The sequence below is a fragment of the Arvicanthis niloticus genome, chromosome 26, assembly GCF_011762505.2.
Source record: "Arvicanthis niloticus isolate mArvNil1 chromosome 26, mArvNil1.pat.X, whole genome shotgun sequence".
NCBI classification, from domain to species: Eukaryota; Metazoa; Chordata; class Mammalia; order Rodentia; family Muridae; genus Arvicanthis; species Arvicanthis niloticus.
In genome coordinates, this window is record NC_133434.1 from 32,747,434 (window position 1) to 32,769,327 (window position 21,894).

A 21,894-nucleotide genomic window follows, 5' to 3' on the forward strand; every position below is an offset into this window, starting at 1 on the left:
ACACTTGAGCATTTTTCCTTCTCCAGCTTCAAATTTTAATGGTGAACAGATGTGCACACATCTGGCTTGGTACCACCCCTCCACTCCATCTCACCCCTCCCCCACCTCTCTGCCTCACCTTTCAGGGGAGAGCCAAACTCAGGGTGCCCCAGAGGCAGGCAGTCTTATGGGAGAGCAGTATTATGTCGCAGAAAACCCCAGCTCCTCTGCCAAGGTGCCCAGACTAAACACAGACAGGAAGGGTCTAGGCCAGGAGTTCTTGGGACAGCCATGGGGTGAGGGTAAGCTGACCCACCTGCACACCCTCCTTGGTCTAAAGCCTGTAATTTTTCTTCAGGAACAAGGCTTCCTTTCCCTCCATACCTCCCCAAACTCCCTCCACTCAGAGTGGTCCAGAGATAATGGTTCGTCAACGTTTTCCTCAGCGACTTCCCAGGCTTTTCTCCTACAGACTCTCCCATGCCTGTAGAGCCCCAGGGACAAACCCTACACCAATTACCACAGAGGTCTGTGACCACCACCCCTCCCCCACTGCTCCCCATCCTGGTTGGCTATGGGCCACATGACCTCAAGCCCTTCTTAATAATAGTTCAAGGACTGTTGCCCCCAGGTTTTATAGAAAGTCTGAGGCCCAGAGAGGCTGTGAGTTGCTGAGAGGTCACACAGCAGATAAATGGGAAAGCCAATCTTAGGCACTTGCCCAGGGTCTCTCTACCTCCATCTTGGCAACCTCTGTACCCTAACTGGCTCTGATGGCTGCCTGAGCCAATTGCCACACTTACCCCTCTGGCTGCACCTCCTCAATTCCTGGAGGGTCCTCGATGTACCAGCTGCTGTAGTCATCTGTCACCCCGAAGGAGGTCTGGCTTCCATTCTCAGACGCCTGGGACTCCATGCTCCAGCTCTTCTTCCTTGACCCCAGACAAGAGGGGGGTGGGGGAGGCATACAAATGTGAAAAGAGGCTTAAAAGAAAAAAAAAAAAAGAAAGAAAGACAGAAACAAAGGAACATTTCTTTTTAATCCTAAAGGTTACTTTCTTGCTTTTAGCTCTCTGGGAAAAGTCCTCTGGGACTGCAGGTCAGGAGAGAGCTGGAGGAGGGGCGGTGGGGCTGTGTGGAGGCACACAGGAATCTCCTCTTGAACTTTCCTACCTGATCCTGCGTGGTCTGACAAAGTATTCTGCACCCCTGGAGGCTCAGGCTCTTGCTGGGAGCGCCTAGTGGACCAAACGACCTGTTACCAGATGGTTCACTTTCAAAGATTTCTCTTGTGTAAACTGCCCACAGAGACCCCTTCCTTCCCTGCCCCAAGCCCACCCAGATGGACCCACAGACAGAGTAGAAAGGGGGACCAAGGAGGAAGGAGCCGCAGAGATGAAAGGGTGGGCGGGCTGCGGCCGGCTCCACTTGGTCTGTCCTGCAGCTGGTCTCTCCACCCCTCCTGCTCTGGGGTCCAACCCAAGCCCTCCCCTCTTCACCAAGGCTCCCTTGAGACCATCCCCAAGTCTCATTTGCCTCCAGCCAGCCCCTTTACCTTCTTAGCCTCAGTGCTAGGAACACACCATAATTCTTGAGAAGCCCCCGAAGATGGATGGTTGCTGAACATGTACATATCTACCTCTAGCACCTGCCCCAAGCTCTCCCGCCTAGGCAGAGCCCCTCTTCAGAACTGGCAACACCCGACAGGGGCTGGCCACAGAGACAGGGAGGGAACCTAGCCACATGGTCTCCTGAGTATATATGAGGGAGAACACACGTGTTACATCAGTAAAACCTTTTTGTTCTTACGACTTGATTTCACAAGAAGATAACTCACCCCCACAGGCGGAAATGAGCCCGTCAAACTCAAACCAGACCTGCGAGAAGATGAACTTCGCCTGCCTGCTGCTGTTCTTGTTCCAGCCCCGGTGAAGGGGTGAGGGTTTTCCTATCCTCCCAAAGGAGCTGGACCCCTGGCTGCCCCCTCCCTTCCCTGGCCCAGCCTGTGGGGAGGAGCAAGAGGCAGACAAAGCAGAGAGCTGTTCTCAGCTCGACCTGACATTCTGAGGCTCTCAATCCTTCAGTACTCCGCAGGGGATTTGGGCCATGGCCTTGTCCAGATAAGCTTTAAAAGCATTTTTAGTGCATTTATTTATTTTATGGGTGTGTAGTGGGGGGGGGATCAACACATGCCATGGTAGAGGACAACTTATAGAAATTGACCCCCTCTCTCCATCATGTGCGTCCTGGGGATGACAGAACACAGGTCGCTGGTCCCTGGTGGCAAACACCTTTACCCATGGAGCCATCTGACAGGACACCCCCCCACTTTCTTATAAAAAGACATTCATTCATTTATCCTTTCAACAGAAACTTAACTGACCACCTACTATGTGCCAGGCCTGCTCTGGATGCTAGGACTAGAGAGAGCACAGTTCAGAGGACTAACCTACCAACATACATTATATAACCTCCAGAGCCTGGGATTTGCATGTGGGAGGTTGTCCTGACCAGTCCCAGAGGAGCTGTGTTTGCAAAAGAGCAGTGGGAGGAAGGAGAATTCCTGAGGAAAATCACCTTTGGGTGGACCTCTGAAGGACACCAGCTGGTCCCTGGGCCCAGACAGCAGAGAGGAGTTTCTCGTTCACTGTAGAAGGAAGCTCTGGGGTGAATGTTCAGGGTGGACAGACCCTCGGTCTCACAGGCCCCCCTCTGCTCTACCAGCCAGGCCCATGAGGCCAGGTGGGACCTGAGCCCTGTAAACCTTCACTGCCTCCTTCCCAACGTTCTCTCTTCCAGGAGGAAGCCTCTGCCTTCCTCCCCATCCCACAGAGGAATTGTGAAGATAGAGCTTTCTCAGACACAACTCAGAAGCCTACACTGAACCGTCAGATATCAGGGGTCAGGCAAATTCTGCCCCTCAGGCTCTCTGGGGAAGGGTCTTACCTTCCCCTGCTTTCCTCCTTTTCCTTAGGACTGTGCCCTTGTTTTAATGGTTCCTCTTCACTCATAGTCCTATGTCATAAGGCTTCTACGTGCCAGGCTTGCTGGAGCCTAGCATGCTTTTCTCTCAAGGGTCACAGACCCCCAGCATAGAGAGCAATCAGCCCGTATCTCAGCCCTGCCTCTCATGACACCTTTAACAAAGAGCTCAGGCCTAGACTGTGGCCATTGCCTGAACAAGACAATGGTTTGATACCTCTATCTGTCAACTTTGTCCTGCCTTAGAGGAATTCCCTGCCATCTCCCAAACCTTGTTATTCATTCATTCATTCCAAATATCTTATATGATAGTTCTGTCTCACCTACTGGTGTCATAAGTCACGCCATGAGGTTTAACATGTAGGGCGATAGGAAGAGACGGTTCACCATGAACCATCAGAGCTGAAGAGAAAATACAGTGAGGGAAGGAAAGGAGAGCGAGTAGTGCAGAGCCAACTATATGCAGTTTAAACCTGAAGGGAGGGAGGAAGGGAACCTGTCAAGCTACCTGAAGGAGCCCCTCTCCACTCAAAGGTGAACCCATTGTAGATAGCTCCTTGCCAAGGCCAGGTATGGTCACTATCCCACCTCCCTGTACCAAATCTGCTCAGCCAGAGAACTTCTTATAAAGCCTGCGATCCCAAAATATCACCTCCCTCTTCCCTAGGGAGATGCAGCAGCCACCTTGGTGGCAGCCCTACCTCCCTGGCAGGGATAAGGAAAGTATAAACTTTGTCTTTCTCTGTTCCCATGGACCCAGACGCAGCACTGGGGCCAGCGCCTGGGGCAGAGCAAGGGAAACAGGGCAGGTTCCCACATGGCAGAGGGTAGGAAAATCCAGGGAGAGTCAGACTACCTGTGGTTGAGTGGTGGTTCTGCCCCTGCAGCCTTGAGTGACTCCTTACTCTGGTTGGGTCTTAGCCCCACCTTTGTGGCAACCAGCCTACAGATTCTTCTATTGTGGCTTCTCCCCCAAGACTGTCTTCAGTGACTTCACAGCCCGAGAATGTGGAGACACCACACCAGACATTGTTGTAGCAAGCATATCAAAGCATATCAAAGCCACAGAAGCCAGGCTGTGGCTATTCAGCACCCTGCCCCGCCCCTGTGCCTTCTATCTATCCTCTGGTTCTTCCATCCACTCTGGTGGGAGCAGGGGGAAGATCCATAGGTAATGAATAACCATGTGCCTTCGTCTGAAGACAAAACCACTTCTTAAGCCCAAGGCCCTTCTTCATCCTGAAATAAGAACTAGCTTAGAGAATGAGAATAAATATCCTAGCCACGTGGGCAAGCTGGTAAGGAGAAAGGTTGGGATCCAGGAATGCTAGGATATGCTCTTGAAGGATTTCTGCAAAGTCCTGGACAACAGGACCCAGCCTGCTCCTGGGAGCTGGCTCCACTGTAGCCCATGTGAGTTCTGCTGTCAGGATGGCATGCTAGAGAGAAGAGGCAACTGGAAGAAAGAACTATAGAGACCAGAGGGAAGTGGAAGGCAAAGGAGAGAAAACAATCTTGGGGCCTTCCTGGCAGAGGTGATATGAAACAGCGTCCTGAGATCAGAGAGGTCAAACTAGGCATGGCCACAAGAATGAAGTGTCTTAGGAAGCTGAGAGACAGAGGGAGGCAAAAAGTCCCATTACAGCCTGTGTGAGCTCTGGTGACAAAGTGCTAAGTAAGACCTCATCTAGCTAACGCCCTGGGACATCTGGGCTTGGTAGAGAGAAACTGTGGAATGGAGCTGGTCCTTAAAGGTTCTGGGATAAGGCTTCCTTCCTCTTGATGTTTTTGTTCAAGTTGATTAAACCTGAGGAATGTTTGTGTCCAGGAATAGAGGCCCACGTGGGTGCTGTGATTATCAAAATCTTCAAAGGGCAAAGTGCTAAGCTCAGGAGGAGCCAACTGCAACCTGCAAGGAATGTGGGCAGCAGCACCCCAGGACCCCAAAAGCACCCCCAGAGCTCTAAGGGACTGACAGGATCCAGCAATACCTCCTATATGTTAGCAACTCCACGAGAACCCCCAGAGTACCAGTGACTCCCCTGGTCCCCTCAGAACCTCACAAGCACACAAACTCACTTTAAAAGCCTCAGGACTTCAGCCTGGGGAAAGAGGAAGAAGAAAGGTCCAAACTCCAGTGAGCAGCAGCCATAGCCCACAGACCCCCATCACCCTCTAGCCTCTTATCCCAGCCTGTACTCCAAACCCAGCAACATACCCTGAGTCCTATAGCACCCAAAACTCAGCTACATCCCAATCCCACAGAAAGATACAGGACCCAGTGGGTGCTTCAGTCTACCCTGGAGCTGGGTGATAGCCCCCGAGAGATCACGCAGGTAAGCAGAAAGTCTTCTGTAGCCCCAAGAAGGCAAGGGACTGGGAATCTGCCCACCTGTACATCACACACACACACACACACACACACACACACACACGCACACGCACACGCACACGCACACGCACACACACACACATCAACTAGCACACCCAGCACATACAAGAGCCAAACTATCTTGGCCCCAAACAGTGGGCTGGGAAGCAACCTGTTGGCTGCCAAGCTTGAGAGAAAGTAAGTGTGGGTGTTCTTTATCTCTCTCTTCCCTTGCCAAACAGGAGGGTCAGAGCATCATGGGATACCTCCCTGGAATTCTGTGCTTCCTTGCCTATAGCACCATGTGCTGGGCTGATGAGAGAGCTGGGTAGCTAGCTGGCTGTTCCAGCGGAGGGGCATGTTCTTCCTCTCCCAGATGAGTGGGTTGAGAGAGATGATGGAGGGCTCGCTCAACTTCTGCTGAGGGCAGAGCTAACATTCTTAGTGTCGTGGAATAACGGGGTCTCCCTTCTGGTGAGGCACTGCTGGTGACATCATTCACATGCTGCAGGGACTTCAGGTCTGGAGTGCCACAAATTCCATGAAGGTTGTGGGTCTTTAAGGGCCTAAGGGTCTCCTTTCCCTTATGTCCTCCCTGGGTGGTACCACCATGGTGAGGTCTTGAGAAGCCAGCTTGAGCTTCGTGCTGACTGCTCAAAGATCTCCTGCCTACCCCAGGGCAGGGCTCTCTATCCATCTCTATCTGGTGTGATATTTTGTGACATTCCCATATGTTTTTTCAAGCTCCTACTCACTTCCCAGCCCCCTGCCATGCCCATGGTTGCAATCTGGTCCCTCCGAACAGCCCCACTCTTTGTTCCCACCCCTTCAGGCCTCCACAGTTTGGCTATGGGTCACAGTCCTACCTAGCTTTCCAGGTTGGCTCCAGCCCCACTTCACCTTGAAAGCTTCCTTGACTTCCCCTTCTGGACCTCTTCCACTTCCTTGACCGATCTGGGGAGACGCAGCAGGGTGCTTCTGACCAACTAGAGCCTTCTCTTCTCAGTCTCAGCCCTGTCAGAGCTGGGATCCCGGAGGCTGGCTGGTTGTGAGGCCACAGTAGTTGTCCTGAGTAGGGTCCCCACACCTGCTTTAAGAGCCACTGTTTGATCTCCTGGAAAGGAGTCCCCTCCCAGCCCGAGACCCCGGGATCAGCAGGGGCCTACCCTCTTCGGTCTGCTCAGCTCTGTGCCCCTGAGCTGCTGGGGCCCCTACAACCAGACAGGAGCGAGTCTCCTGCCTCGGAGTTTCTCCGCCCCTAAACCATTTGCCCGAAACTTGATCCCCCTGGTCCTCAGAATCACCCCTACTGGAGAAGCCAGGGCTTTGATGGCTGAGTTTCCCCAGCTGTGGCCATGGGTTGCTCAGGAACCCCCCTACCTGCCCTCATTTGTCACTATCCATCACTCCCAGGAGGCCATCGCCTAATGAATTGTACAGAGCCCAGCCACCAGCTCTAGGATTTTAATGAGTGATCAGCATCCCGCTGTTCCCCAGCTGCGCTGAGGGCCCTGACCATGGGGTAGGGAGGAGGGGGACCACACTGGATGAAGCTGGAATTTCTGGTATGAGCCATTCTAGGAGGAAGCCGAAAAGCCCCTCAGGGACCCTTTCAGAAAAACGCTGCAGCTCTGGGTCACACTCCATCCTAGCACACTTTTGTCCACTCCTAAGGCAATGGGGACAACACCAGATGCCCAGCACTTGTTCAGTGCCCACTATCCTCTGCAATTATCCTTAAAAGGGCGCCCTGCAAGGAAGCAGCTGCACGGGAATGCTAAAGCCTTTATTGCGGCAGTTGAGTAAGTGGAGAGAGGATGCTGGCTAGGACACAAAAAGGAGCCCTACTTTTCAGGGGCAAGACCTAGAGAGGGCAGTCGCTCTTTTATGAAAAAGAAAATTGCTGCAGTCAACCAGTGTGGGCAGCCTGAAACCATAGGCTCTTAGTGGCCCCAGGAGAAGAGAGCAAGGGTGTGCACTATACCCAGGTGTGAGGCATTCAGCTGCCCTGCAGGAGAGAGGTGGAGAGGGAGCACAAACAGCTGGCGGCTGCCGCTGGGAGCTGTCAGGCAGCTGGGTGCTGGTGGCCCCTTCTTGGGGAGAACTGTTTTTACGTAGCCAAGATTAAGCCACGTGCCAAAAGCTCTTGCCTGCCCTACTTAAGGGAATGTAAAGTCTCTTCTGTAGAAATAAATGCAGATGAGAAGCCTGAGGTTGTTTACAATAGAAAAACAAACAAACAAACAAAAAGCCATAAAGCAACCAAGCCCCATACCCATCAAGATGCTTTGATAGTCTACAGCAATGAACCCTTTCTCTGCAATAAGGAAGGTACTTCCCAATATGGCAGCTGCCAAGACACACTGCCCAGTCAGCGACACACGTCCAGTCAGTGACAGCCATACAGAAACCACCATCCTGTTGTACACTTCAGATGAGAAGATGTGTATGTGTGCTTGAGAGAGAGAGAGAGAGAGAGAGAGAGAGAGAGAGAGAGAGAGAGAGAGAGCGCATAAGAGGTGAAGCTGGCAGGCATACAGAAAACTCTTCAGACTGGTCTCACAGTTGCTATTTGACGCAGGCAACCTTTTGCAGGTCCTGGGTCTCCTGGATAAAGGAATTTTTTTTTTAAAAAAAAAAAAGACACAGAAGGGAACTTGAGGGCTATTTGTTGGAGCCAGGGAAAGAAAGGGTTCCCTGAACAACAAAGGCCTGAAAGCCCGAGCTAGCAGCTGCCAGGGGGTGAGGGATGGAGGGAAAAGGGGGTAGAGATGTTGGGCTTTGTGAGAGACCAGCCTTGAGTCTGAACTTTTGCATGGAGGGGTGGGGCTTTGAGGTGTGGGAGGACAAGTCTCCCAAGGGACAGTTATGCTCCCATTGCCTTTTCTGTTACCTTCTGGCTTACACAAGTTTCCTTTGGCTTACATATACGATTTTACTCTTTAGCACAGGAGAAGCAAATGGTCCAAACAGGGGAGGCACCGGCTGTCTTCCACTGACCACCAACCAAACCGTTTGTAAAGAGTTAGCAGCCACCAGACAAGCCATCAGGTGCCAGAGCATGTCCACGTATTGGTGTTATGTGTCCTCAATAGTGCCTGAGAAGCAGGTGGCTGCAGGGGACACGGGGGGAGGGTCTTTCTTGTTCTGTTTCTTCCTGCTTCACCCTCAACACATGGGGATGAGGGGTGAACCTAGCAGAAGGGGCGTTTCTTCTTGTATATGAACACTTCGAACTTCCATCACAGGTAGAATCCTTTACTAAGTGATAGGAAACTATAGGGAGATGCTGAATCTTGGTGTAGAGAAGGATCCGGAAGGCAGCATGGAGCCGCACTGAGCAGACTCCACTCTTAACCAGCACTGCCCAACCCCCAGACTCCCTTGCAGCTAGATACAGCCCTAAGACTAAGTATTAGTGAAATAGAAAAGGTACTGAGCATAACTCTTAGGACATGTTCTTAAAAGAGGGGTGCTTTCGTTACCTCTTCCTGTTTCCAGAAGGCTAAAACGGAGTTTTGAAGGCCAGATCTCAAGACGTCTTCCGGGACTATAAGGCAAGTGTTATGAGTTAAGTAGAACAGAGCAGTAACTCAGCTGCAAAGATGGAGCCTGAACTGAGGACGGACCATCATAGTCTGTCATAGGGTTCCATGGTCTGTCACAGCCAAAAGAGAGCCAACCAGAGATTGCATGACGTGGCAGGGTCAGTTGCTAAGGGAAAATTTAGGTCAGGGATTCCTACCCAATATTTCCCCACCTCTATTCCACTCAAGAAACACTGTTCTGCCCCGAGAAACCTCCCTTGCTATGGTTTGGGCCTGCTCCACTCTGGAGTTAGGAGACCCACTCTGGGATAAGGTGAAGATCCTTTCAGTTCACTAATGCAAGCAGCAGGCCTGGACCATAGCACTTAACAGCTTGTCTGCCCACTGTCCGTGTGGAGCTGTCTGTCCATCTCTAATACTAAATGTTTTCCATCTTCTTGTCCTGCCTGGCTGTCTGTCCCCGACTATGGGTCCCTCCATCCTGAACATGAGCACGCTTTGTTTCCATCTTTCTGTCTCTCCTCCTTTATACCTTTCTTTCCTCTGTAAAAAAAAAATGCCAAACGAGTCTTTTCTATCGAAGGCTACAAAAATGTGCATTTATGGCAAACAATTCAAATCCTTTTATTTTCCTCCCATTATAAGACTTCTATGAGAACGTTTTTATCCCCCATACACACTATTCAGTAAAACCTCTGTTTATACAAAGGCCAGCTGCTGTATTCCAAGAATTTGATGGCCTGGAGCAAGTGACTTCTTTCCCCTCCGATCATTTTCAGTGTGCCAATTCTTTTCAGACTAGCCAATTGAATTACGACTGTGAGGTCAGACCCCAGCTGAAGGGGAAAGACGCAGTCATCACTAATTAGGATAAAGACCAATGCGCTTCCCGTCTCAGGGCGTTTGATCTTCTGAGCTTACCCTCTTGATCAAAAATAAAGTTTGCTTTGTCCAGATACTTCAGTTGGAGTGGTGGTCTCCTTCTTCGTTCCCAAACTTATTTCTAACCCCCCTTCCTCCTTACTGTATTTATAAATCCAGTTACTCAGGCTGGTCTTGAACTTGTAGCAATCCTCCTGACTCTGCCCCCTTAGTGCTAGAATTACATGTATAAGCAATTGTGCCAAGTTTAAAGTATGTTTTTATTTTTCCTTTTTTATATGCATGTGCTTGAGTCTCTCTCTCTCTCTCTCTCTCTCTCTCTCTCTCTCTCTCTCTCTCTGGTGTGTGTGTGTGTGTGTGTGTGCACAGTGCCACCTCCCTCTTTTGAGATAGTGTCTATCATTGGCCTGAAGCTCAACAATTAAATTGCGTTTGCAGGGACTCTGCCAACTCTGTCTCCCCAGTGCTGAGATTACAAGGGAATGCTACCACACCCACCACCGTTTTTATGTGGATTCTAAGGATCAAATTCCACTCCTCTCCCTTTCAAGGCAAGCACTTTTGCTCCAGCCCATCATGCCTCTCTCCTAACAGTTGCTATGCTTCATTCTGTCTCTAACTCTCTTACACACACACACACACACACACACACACACACACACACACACGTTCCTCCTTCTCTACCTATGAAATTTGCTTCCTCTTCCCAAAGGTTTCAGACAGGACCTTTCTTAGCTCCGACCTTCCTCCATCTGGTCCCTGGCCAAGTCAACTCCCCCTGCTACCCATCCCTGTTCTTGCTCCATTTGACAATTTACCTGCTCTGTCTATTGGGAGTTCCTGCATGCCTGGAGTCTACAAGACCCCAGTCTACAGTCATGAGACAGCTAGCTACCCCTGGGTACCAGGAGGAGCCTGCTGGGTAACCCAGCAGTCAGCAATCAGACTCCCAAGGCCAGTGCTGCTGTCAGTGAGCCTGCCCTCTCCCTCCTGCTGCCCCTAGAACTTTAGCCTTTAGAGACAAAGCTGATGAGGGGGTTTACAGGAGCGATCCCCAGGATCCCTGTGAGACCCCGCTTTTTCTCACAACTTCTACTCTGCTAAAGTTCGGGTCATAGGATTTCAGTAATGGCCCTGTCACTCTTGGCTTGGTCAGTGTTGAGCTTGGGGCTTCTGAGGGGGACAGGCTTATAAGTACCACAGAGAAGACAGTTTCCAGGCAGCCAGGCCTTCCATGTTGGGAAGGGACCATGCTTCTTTAATGACTGTGCCTTTGCCACCTATAAGCTGAGTGATTGCAAGTTCAAATCCTCCAACCTGGGGCTTGAGTTTCTCATTCTGATGTGGAGACAGACTGATGGCCATGCTTCACTCTGTAGTCCAGTCAGCCTGGGAGCTGCTGACACTCACATCTGAAGGGAACAGGATGAGCTAAAAGGAAGGAGGCGTTGGAAGAAGATGGTGGGGGCAGGGGCAGGGGCAGGGACAGGATGCAACCTTTGGGGAGATGGGGTGACCTAGGGATCCCACAGCCTGGACATCAGGAGACCTGAGCCCACTCTCCACCCATCTGTTTTCTCTGGCTTGTTTTCCTCTGATGTGGAAGGGAGTGAGCATCTCAGCTACAGGTCTCAGCAACTTCCTTGCTTTTAGTGAGTTCTCAGCTCTACACAGAGTGTGGGTGGAGAGGGAGTAGAAGGTAGGTGCCTGGAGACGGGAGCCTAAGAGCCCTCAGGAGCCCAGGGGTGCTGGCAGGCAGGCTGAAAAGAGCCATTGTGGAAAACAGGAAGAGGCCCTCTGGGGTGGCTAATTACAGACCCAGGCTCTTCCAGACCCCAGCAGGCTTTGAGTGACCATTCTTCTGCAGAAGAAAGGAGAGTCCAGGGCCCCATTAAACCTTGCATGCTATGACTGCAGGTGTCTTGGAAGCCAGCCTTCTATGACCACTGGTTCCCTAGACCTTCTTCCACACTGAAGGGGAGTGTATGTTCTGCAACCCAGGACAGCCTCACCTAAGGTTTGAGTTTTTGAAAGCTGTTAAGAATGGGAGTCCAGACCTGTTTTTCTATGCTCAACTGGACTCAGTTTCCCCAAGGGTAAAACATGGATGCTGTCCAGCACTGGCATGCTAAGATGCTACGACCAACCATCTCTGCAGAACTGAGACCAAGACTCTTCTGGGAAGTCTAAGCAATGGGGGGGCGGGGGGGGAGAAGGGGGGAGGCCTCCTGCCTCTGTTCTGTTTCATAGTCTATCATGGCTTTCCTCCCTTGTGGGCCTACCAAGGCTCCCCAGGTTGAGTTCAAAAGATCCAGATGCTCTTACTTCTCAGAGATGGAATCCAGAGGAAAGAGTCACAACTAGAAGCTGAGTTATGTTCAACTTCTTCTTATTCAGTATACATGGGTGCATTGCCTGCATGTACGACATCTGTGTATCAAGTGTATGCAGAGCCACAAGGCCAGAGAGGATGTTGGATTCTCTGGGCTGGAGTTATAGAGGATTTCCAGCCACCATGTGCATGCTGGGAGTCAAACCTGGGTCCTCTGGAAGTGCAGTCAGTGCTCTTCACAGCTGAGCCTTCTCTCCAACCCTGGTTGAGTTGTCTTTATCAATGAATCATTCATTTATTCCGCAATGCTTTAATCACCTCCCAGGTACCTATTACCTGTCCTGATCTGGGCACACAAACCACCACATGCTCCCTAAAGAAGCTTCAATAAGAAGTAGGTAAGTCACCAGTTGCAACAGGACAGGAAAGGGTACAAGGCAGCAGAGGAGAGCATCCCTGGAGGGACTGCAGGAGGAGCATTCTTTTTTCAGAAAGAACTGGGCAGTATGGGCAGAAGAACCATGCCAGCAAAGGCAGGCTGCGTGAAGGTGCAGGATGGACCTGGCCTGGTGCAATTTGAGCCTTCCCCAAGATGCTATCCTGTGGGTATCGAGCCAGTCTGAACGGACAGTGCTGAGAGGCTCCATTCATAAGAACACCTGGAGAGGCCTGTCCAAAGAGCATGCAGACAGTGGAAGCAAAAGGTAAGGTTGCCAGGGAATGAGCACTGGGGGGGGGAGGGAGGGGAGCAGTTATTTAATGGGGACAGTTTCTGTTTTATGAGATAAAGAGTTCTAGACCTTGTTAACATAGCAAAGAGAACTGTAATTTAAAAAACATTATCTGCTTATATCTATATATGTAATTTTAAAAATAGTTGGTGTTTTGATGTTGCTTCTTTTCTTCTTCTAGCCCAGGCTGGCCTCAAACTTGATATGTAGTCAAGGATGACCTTGAACTTTGGATCTTTCTGTCTACCTCATATTCTATATTCATATTTATATAGTTATGAAATCAAATATGAGGCTTAGTGTATGCTAGGCAAGAATCCTAGCAACTGAGCTACCTCCCTACATCCAGGTTTTTTGTTGTTTTCTTTAAAAATTTTTACATCCAGCTGGGCAGTGGTGGCGCACACCTTTAATTCCAGCACTCGGGAGGCAGAGGCAGGCGGATTTCTGAGTTTGAGGCTAGCCTGGTCTACAGAGTGAGTTCCAGGACAGCCAGGACTACACAGAGAAACCCTGTCTCGAAAAACCAAAAAAAAAAAATTTTTTTTTTACATCCATCCATCCATCCACCTACCTATCTATCGTGTATGTGAGTGAACTTTTGCTTCAGAGAGCTCTTTGGGAGTTGGTTTTCTTCCGAAGTATAGGTCCCAGGAATCGAACTCACGCTGTCAGGCTTGGTAGCAAGAAGTGCTTTTACCCACTGAGTCATCCCATCAACCTAGTTTGTTGTTGTTGTTGTTTTTGCTTGGGGTTTTTTGTTTGTTTTTAAAGTACAGGCAACACACACACACACACACACACACACACAGAGAGAGAGAGAGAGAGAGAGAGAGAGAGAGAGAGAGAGAGAGAGAGAGAGAGAGAGAGAGAGACTATCCTAAAGACAAGAGTAGGGAAAGGATACTTGGAAAGGGCGGGATGCCAGACAGTGGAGGGTCCTAAAATGGTGCTGAAGCTAAAAGCCACCTCAGAGGCTTTGTGACAGGCTGGAGAGATAATCGGGGAGAACGACGTTTCTGAAGGGACTGGAAGACCCAGCTAAGAAGACCCTCAGTTCTTCTGCACACAGGCCTCACTTTCTAGAGCAACATGGGAGGGGTGCAGTGTGCAGAGGTCACTGGGTCTTGAAGCAGGTCAGATGGATTCTCATCTATGACATCTCTGGAAGTGGTTTCAGACATAAAAAGGAAAAGAGCTGATAAACCAAGCCACCTTCTCTCAGGACAGACAGGCAGAGACAAATCATAGCCTCCAGTCCATGGCGGACCACATGTAGGTTTTCAGGTCGCCTTTGCCACCCATCATCCCTCTAAAACAGCCATTCTGTGGCCTTTTCCCTGTGTGACTTACAGGGTTCCAAACCACTCGGGCTACAGGATGGCTTCTCCATCCCACTGCTGCCCATCACACTGAAGGGGTACCAACAGTCAGAGAGAAAGGATCTGCTGATTGTCAGCTATATGTTGGATCACTAGAACTCTTCCTAGGTGTCTCCTTGGGGACCAGAGGAAAATGAATTTGATAGTTATAAAGAAAGCCTGCCATATATATCGGGACCCTTAGCTGGACTGCCAGCAGCCACCTTCAGGTCAGTGCCTTTTACTTTATGAAAATGATTTCAGCTGACATAGCTAACTGCAAGAGAACTGTTCTGAATATAAGTTGTGCTGACCACAGCATCCTCTACAGACTTAGAACTGTCCTTCCACAGCTTCAGGCTACAGAATTTCTCCAGTAGAAGGTAGCATGTCTTTGGGGAGATCCTAGGACATGTTTTGTAGGGAATGTGTAGCTTGACTGCTCTCCTTAGGTTCAGAGCTCAGCTCTCACTGGGAAGAGTGCCTTTCTTTCAGCCTCATGTTGTCCATCTAGAAAACAGGAAATAGTTATGTCTACCTCACAGAACCACAAGAGTATCTGGTGCCCAGAAACTGCTCAGGGGTTATCACCAATAGTGATGAGATTAACATTGTCAGACAATGACGATGGCGGTGATGATGTAGGGATGATGATGGTGGAGGTCATGGTGTTAATTGTTCAGGTCTAGATGGTCTGAAGTTCCTTCCTCAAGCGCAAACCCTGACCCAAATGTGTGGCCCCATGACTGTGGAAAACAGCAGGCAGGAGCTAAAGCTAGTGCAAATGCCTCCCCAGCGGGAGAAAAATTAGGCCACAAATTCAGGAAAGTACAAAAGAAAGAACACAGATAAGGGGGGGTCAAAGAGACTGTGCTTGGGGCTGGAAAGATGGCTCAGTGGTTAAGAGGGCTGGCTGTTCTTCCAAAGGACCTGGGTTCAATTCCAAGCATCTACTTGGCAGCTCACAATTGTCTGTAATTCTGGTTCCAGAGGGCCTGACACCCTCATACAGATACTCATGCAGAACACCAATGTACATAAAATAGAAATAAATAAATTATATATATATAATAAATTATATATTTATATATAATTAAAAATATAAAAATATTTTAAATATATATTTATATATAATTAAATAAATTATATATATATATATGTATATGTATATGTATATATATGGAGACTGTGCTCAAGGTTGCCATCTCTAGTAGCTAGATAATATGTAAACAGCAGTGGGAAAAATAAAATTTGTTCATTCTTAAAGTGAACCCAGAGTCTTGTGTCTCTACCATTATCCTCCCCCACATCGATACTAAGAACTCCAGGGTAGAGACACGCTCCCCAGAAATGGAGATTTCTGAACACCACATACTCGTGTGTTCCCATTTTTCTATCGAATGTATGGAGTATATTATCTCCTAGCACACTTGAGATTTTGGTTGTGTGTGCATGTGTGTGTATGTGTGTATGTGTCTGTACATATACTGTGTATATGGTTTAAGAATGTATATATGAGCACAAATGTGTGAACAAATACACATGTGTGTGTTGTGTGTGTATCTGTATGTGTGTTTGTATATGTGTTTGTGTGTACAGGTACACGTGTGTGTGTTTGTGTGTGTTTATGTATACAGGTATACCTATGTGTGTGTGTACAAGTACACATGTGTAGGTGTTTGTGTGTACAGGTACACATGTATGTGTGTGTACAGGTACACTTGTGTGTGTGTGTGCATGTGTGCATGTAGAAGCCAGAGGTCAACCTCAAGTATTATTTCTCAGGACCCTTTTACTTTGTTTTTGAGACAGGAACTAACTCACTGATTCTCCTAGACTGACCCGTTACTGGGCTTTTCCTGCCTAGGCCTTTGCAGCACTGAAATGATGAGTGTGCACCGCCATTCCCAGTTTCCATGGGTCCTGGGAATCAAACTCGGGTTCTCATGCTTGTTCAGAAAGTACATTAGTGACCGAGACCCAGCCATAATAATTTGCTTTCCATATTTCTTGTTTATCTTTATCTTCTCTGCCTGCTACCTTCACTAGAAGACAGGCTTCAGGAGGTCAGGGATGTGTCTGGTTCACTGCTATATTCAAAATGCCCAAGACAGGGCCTCGTATACAATAGGTTCTCAATAAATATTTACTGAGAGATCAAATGCTAAGTAGGAAGAATTAATGGATGCTTTTGTTCCCCAGTTCAGACTCAGTTTCCTGGCTTGTTGCCTGGCTCCTTCTCAAACAAACAGAGAAGGGTGAGGCGTGGCCCCAAGTGCCCAATCTGTCTGCTTTCAGACTGAACCCAGGGTGGGACTGTGAGCAGGAGAGGGTAGGGCTCAGCCTGGAGTCTGACCATGGCCGAAGCCATGGCCTTCAGAGGTCCTGATCCCTACTTCCCTGCATTCCTGCTGAGCCAGAGACTCAAGGCAGAAGAGAAGACACTGGACCTGGAGTTTGAGATCTTGAGTGTGGGATTTAATGAGGAGGGCCGATATGCCCTGAGGCTGTCAGCTGAGAACCCACTGCAGGCAGGCTCCAGCACTGGAGTGAAGTTGCAAGTCAATGATGGGGACCCCCTCCCAGCCTGCTCAGCTCTCACTGATGTCATTGAACAGCAGGATCCTGGCCAAAGCCTCACCTTCACCAGGAACAAATTTATCTTTACTTTGCCCAAAGGTACAAAAATGAAGTCAAGGGTTGGGGGAGGGAGGGTCCTTGAGATGTCTGTCCTGGAGCTGATCAGAACCCTGGGAGACTGCAAGTGACCTGGACAGCCAGAGGCAGAGCTCTAATCTCAGTTCTAAGCTCTACCTGTGTGACTATGTGGCCGTGGGAAATCGCTGGTCCTGTAAAAGCTCCAGCTTCCTTCAGTATGACGTGAATGCTGAAATTTCTCTCATAGAGGGCAAAAGGTAAAGAGGAAGTAAAGGGTGTACGAATTTGACAGAGGCAAGCCCAAAGCACGTTTAGATCTAGGCAGTGAACGCTACATGGATGGATAGAAGCTCCTGAGCTCCTGATGATTGTAGGAATGGAGACTGGACAGACGTGGATGGATAGAAGATCCTGGTCTTACTTTCTGGGAGCTTCCAGATTGGGTACAAAGAGGCAGGAATTTTAAGTCAGAACTAGCTAAGTGATCTAGAAGATTCAGGCTTACAAGGAGGACTTACCAGGCAACAGTCCTGGTGTATGTCCCAGGCTAAGGTTGGCCAAACTCTTCTCTGGCCCAGAGTGGTGTCAGGACCCAGAACAATCCCATGGCCAATGAGCCTCCTCACTCTGGTGGTGTCACATGAGGTACAGGTAAACAGAAGGAGTCTTGAGTGAGGGCTGAGAGGAGTCACCCACAAGGAAACTCTCAGCTAAGCTCACTTGGGTTCAGTTCAAGTTGCCCCAGGGCCCTGGGTGTCCTCACCCCTTGGAGGAACGAGGGAGACCTTAGAGACCACATTGAAAGCCATGTTCTCCACCCAGGGTTCTGTAAGAATGATGGGCAGAGCGACGCACATCTTCGTGTGGAGGCTCTGAAGCTGGATGGCTCCTCGAGGCAGGTGGCTCAGAGGGTAGGGGAGGCCATTTTCCCCATCTACCCACGACCAGATGAGCCCCGAATGAACCTTACAGCACAGGATCATGAAGACCTGTATCGCTATTGTGGCAACCTGGCTCTTCTCCGAGCCAGTAAGGACCGCACAGCCCGTCACTGTGGCGGCCTGGCTTACAGTGTGGCCTTCCATGTGCACAGGGCTCCTAGGTCCTCTGTCTCAAACTGCCTTCTGGAGCCCAGCCAACCAGAGATACAGGTGGGTGCTCCTGGGTCCCAGATTGGGACACAGCCTCTGATGAAACTGGCTGTCTACAGTCCTACAGTCCCCAACCTCAATCTCCTACATTCTCAGCAGACTTCCAGGGAGGTCTCGAGTGACAAGGCAGAAGTCTTTTCTTTGACCCCATCCAGCACTGACAGTGACCAGGAGGGACTCAGCTGGGAACCAGGACCTTGGCAACATCAGGCTCAGGTGAGAGGTGCCAGCTTTTCTGTGGGAGGTTTCCTACTATGGTCATGTTCTCATCTAGGCATCACATTCAATTGAGATGAACTCACAGAGAAAGCAGTGGTCCATTTCACAGGTAGAGAAAGCACACCTCAGGATTCTGGATTCCACTAAATCTCAACAATTATTGGAAACCTCAGAACACAGTAGCGTGTTGAAACCCAATGCTAGGACAGCTTCTGAGCATGGAGTGCCGCTGCAGCCAATACAGTTGGATATAATATGGGTATTACACGGTCCTCCATGCCATCAGGAATGCTCTGAAAGGGGGGGAGGGTTGTAAGTCCAGGAAAGGCTTTCTCAGAAGATGTGTCAGTTTGAAAGGGCTCCTTCCTCCTTCTCCACTCATCTATGGGCCCCTCCATCCCGTGTTTGGCTGTGTCATGTCACCACACTAGGTGAGTGACATTTAGGGGTAGCAATTTGGAGAAGGTTCCAGGGGTGAGGTTTAGCCTAAGCTAGCAAGGAGAAGAAGGGTGGTTAGGTTGGTTCAGCGGGCAGCAGAGGGACAAGCTGAGATGGATATCTCTCTCTCTCTCTCTCTCTCTCTCTCTCTCTCTCTCTCTCTCTCTCTCTTGCCTGGCACTGAGTAGAGCCAGGGAGGGAAACTGAGTTCAGTCATGGAGAGGTTCAATTGGGGAAGAAGTTGGAGGAGCTGAAGCTATCCTGGTGAAGAGCAGAGGGAGTTATTCAATTCTGGAGGCAAAAAAGAAAGTGTGGGAGGGGGCCTGAGAGGACAGGATTTTAGGCAAAAGAAGCAGGAAGCATGTGACAGGGACCCAGAAGCCCTGCTCTCATCCAGGCCTCCTGGCTTACTAACATGGCCCACTCTGACCTTTGCCCATTCTTTTCTGAGTCAAGGAGACTGACCCGCTCCTGTGTTGTGTGCATCCCCATTCTGTCCTGGATGCTTAAGTTTATGGGAAACCTAGGTGAGGCTGAAAGCTCCCTGTTCCAAGCCTGGGCCCCGCCCCTCTGTCTAATGCTATCATCTAGGGACAGGATGCTAGGGAGGAGGTCAAGAACTCAGGAACAAGCTGTCCCTGCTCTTTGGATCTAGGCTTGGCCTGGCCAGCCTGAACCACGTGGATGGTGTACTCAGGCTACCGTGTAAAATGTGGGTGAAGGAGGTTGGGACTGCGGGGGGGGGGGGGGCTGGCGAGATGGCTGCAGCTCTAATTTCTGTTATTTAAAGCTATCATCTCTGCGCCATACTCCCTCTTAAAGTGTCAGATGTCTGCTTCTACGGAGACAAGAAAATAGCTTTCGAGGGAGAGGAAAATCGCACCCCTTAGGGGGGCTGGAGAGGTCAGGAATTACAGCTCCGATGACAGTGCCAGAGCCCACGGACAATGGAGGGGTCCCTGTGAACAAGGGACGTGCTTGTAGTTTGATTCAGCCCAGCAGCTCAGCCTAAGGAAAGCAGGCTCCTGTCCCTATAGTCACTTGGAGGCCATGACTGGACACAAAGGGCTAGTGGGGCTCTATTGCTCTTTGGACCTGTAGCTATAGTTCCCTGGAACTATAGGGACCCTAGCAGTCATACTGTCTCCCTGCCTTGTGGATAGGGACAAGAAGTTCAGATAAGCGTGTTTCATAAGAAAGGGGACTTTCCCCAGGAGAGGAGGCTTCCCCTGGCTCTCTGGTTGACAGCTGAAGAGGAGAGAGGAAGGCATCGAACAGGAGGAATAAAAGGGACAAGAGAGAACTTCGTTGGGGGGGGGGGGGGTTCCAGCGCAACCTCGGCAAAATTCAGTTCAAGTCTAAGAACAGATTTCTGGGCTCCAGAAGCAAAAGCTTCAATTCCATTCGAAGGCATGTCCTCCAGGAAGCTTTTCCCAGCACAGGGCTCATTCATTCTAACCTGTTCTCAGCCCCGCTGCCACCAGACATCTCAACAGCTTATTCAGTGTAGAACTCTGGTTTTGAGAGTGCTTTTTGCTTTACCTAGTGTATGCTATTTTCCCCAATCATAGCAGATGAAGGTCATGGGGTGGAGCAACAGAACAATGGAATGAAGGGCGGCAGTCATCTAACTGGGCTGCAGGGAAAAGGGCTCGGTATCAATGTCTGCTGAGTCTGAATCTTTTTGCTTCCTGGCTATGGAGCACTTGGTTCTAAATGGCCACACCAAATGTTGTTGCTCTGAGCTAATATTTTCCAGGGGGTGGGGGCGGTTAGCAGGAACTGTTCCCGAAAATATTTCCAAAATGAGCAGCCAGAGACTGAGGATGGAGGTCCCCCAGGGGTGCCCTGACTCACAAAGGAGGACCCTAGAAGCACACTGACCGGAGCTACCTCAAGTTCCCTGCAGAGACGGGCTGTCATCTTCCCCAGGGGTCACAAGGACTTCCTTCAATGCCTGCCCTTACCCGATACTACCTGTATTCACTTCCTGGCAGCTTTGAGATCACAGGACTAATCATCAGTCTTTGCCCAAAAGAAGAGAGGAAGCAGGCAGTCTGTTCAGTGCTGGACAGAGGGACCCTGGGGGAAGAAGGGTAGGAAGTACAGGCAAGTCTGAGCTATGACCAGCTACCCCTCCTCCAAAAAAAAAAAAAAAAAAAAAAAAAAACCGATATGTCTCCTGGTGGGGTTGGGGAGGAAAAAGAGGACTGACATCTTCGGTCCCCGAGCCATTGTACCCTCAAAGGTCACTAGTTCAGGGACATCTTCCCATAGGCAGAGCTGTTGAAGAGGGAAACTTTGAACTGGAAATCCCCAGGTGTGAAGTTTCTGGAAACATGAGTTGAATTCCTTGCTCATAGTTCCGGGGGGGCCACCTTGGGGATTTCTGCGATTTTGAACCTAATTTCCTCCTGCAAGGGCCTGCGGCCCAGGTTCCTGAGGAGATGGGGAGGACTTTATGAGATCGTCCCCACAGTACCTCTTCCAAACAATCATGGTTTTGTTTCGTGGAAATGATTCTGTTTCCCTGGAGCCTCTTAAAAGACTCTTTTAATTTTTTTTTTATTTCTTCCATTTAAAACACCTTTTCATTTATTTATTTATTTTCGCCCCAGAGGAGCAGGGAAAGAAAGAGAAGAAAGCTAATAAAGAAATCACCAAATGAGAAGCACCTGGCTCAAAGCTTGTGGATTCTAACTGTTGCTCTGGCACTAACAAGCCAGGGGCTCTTACTAAGAAGTGGAGGAGAACCAAGAGGCCACAGACAGAGCAGAGTGGCTAGCCTCACCTCTACTCTCGACACCCTACACCTCGGTGGTTACCTCTTTCCTTTCCCTTTGTTCCTTCCCCACCCCCATCCAGCCTGTTTGTTCCTGGTCGCGATTTCGGCTGGAGTGGCAGGTCTGCACTTTCGCTGCCCCAGGAACCCTCCAGCTTCGAGCCAGATCGCTGCTGGTCTTCACTCTCCCTCTCCTGGCTGCTTTTAAATTCATTATGCCTTTTATTGCTTGCTATTGCGTGCGCTATTCCCATTGCCCTGGAGACTAGAATGGTTCAAGCGGGAGAGGCGCACGATGCGGATTTCATTAACTCCACTCTTTACTGCCCATTCACTCTCAGGAGGCTGGCCTGGAGGGGTGGGGAGGGGGGGCCTGTGCACCTTTGTTGTCCCGGTCCCTCAGTGCGGATCTGCTTCCCCGGTCTTTCAAAGCTTCCACCTGCCTCGGCCCTGGTAGAGA

General features: G+C 49.9%; 2 protein-coding genes across 10 annotated transcripts in view; one reads left to right on the forward strand and one right to left on the reverse strand.

The window, feature by feature from the left end:
- The window catches only part of Stra6 (signaling receptor and transporter of retinol STRA6), a 36,529-nt gene extending 19,086 nt beyond the window's left edge, over positions 1-17,443 (reverse strand). The window contains exons 1-3 of one of the 4 annotated variants that reach the window (XM_076925560.1): positions 17,363-17,443; positions 1,153-1,217; positions 783-911 (exon numbers count right to left, since the gene is read on the reverse strand). In XM_076925560.1, coding sequence (XP_076781675.1) covers positions 783-895 — 113 coding nt within the window. In that variant the 5' untranslated portion in view covers positions 896-911; positions 1,153-1,217; positions 17,363-17,443. Of the gene's footprint in view, positions 1-782; positions 912-1,152; positions 1,218-1,534; positions 1,781-1,816; positions 1,966-3,817; positions 3,978-17,362 lie in introns of those variants that run through there. The other 3 variants (XM_076925561.1, XM_076925558.1, XM_076925559.1) reach the window with 3 other exon arrangements.
- The window catches only part of Ccdc33 (coiled-coil domain containing 33), a 110,861-nt gene continuing 105,452 nt past the window's right edge, over positions 16,486-21,894 (forward strand). For 5 of the 6 annotated variants that reach the window (XM_076925545.1, XM_076925546.1, XM_076925549.1 and 2 more), the window contains exons 1-3: positions 16,486-16,865; positions 17,667-17,995; positions 18,092-18,211. In XM_076925545.1, coding sequence (XP_076781660.1) covers positions 16,544-16,865; positions 17,667-17,995; positions 18,092-18,211 — 771 coding nt within the window. In that variant the 5' untranslated portion in view covers positions 16,486-16,543. The remainder of the gene's footprint in view (positions 16,866-17,666; positions 17,996-18,091; positions 18,212-21,894) is intronic. The other variant, XM_076925547.1, reaches the window with a different exon arrangement.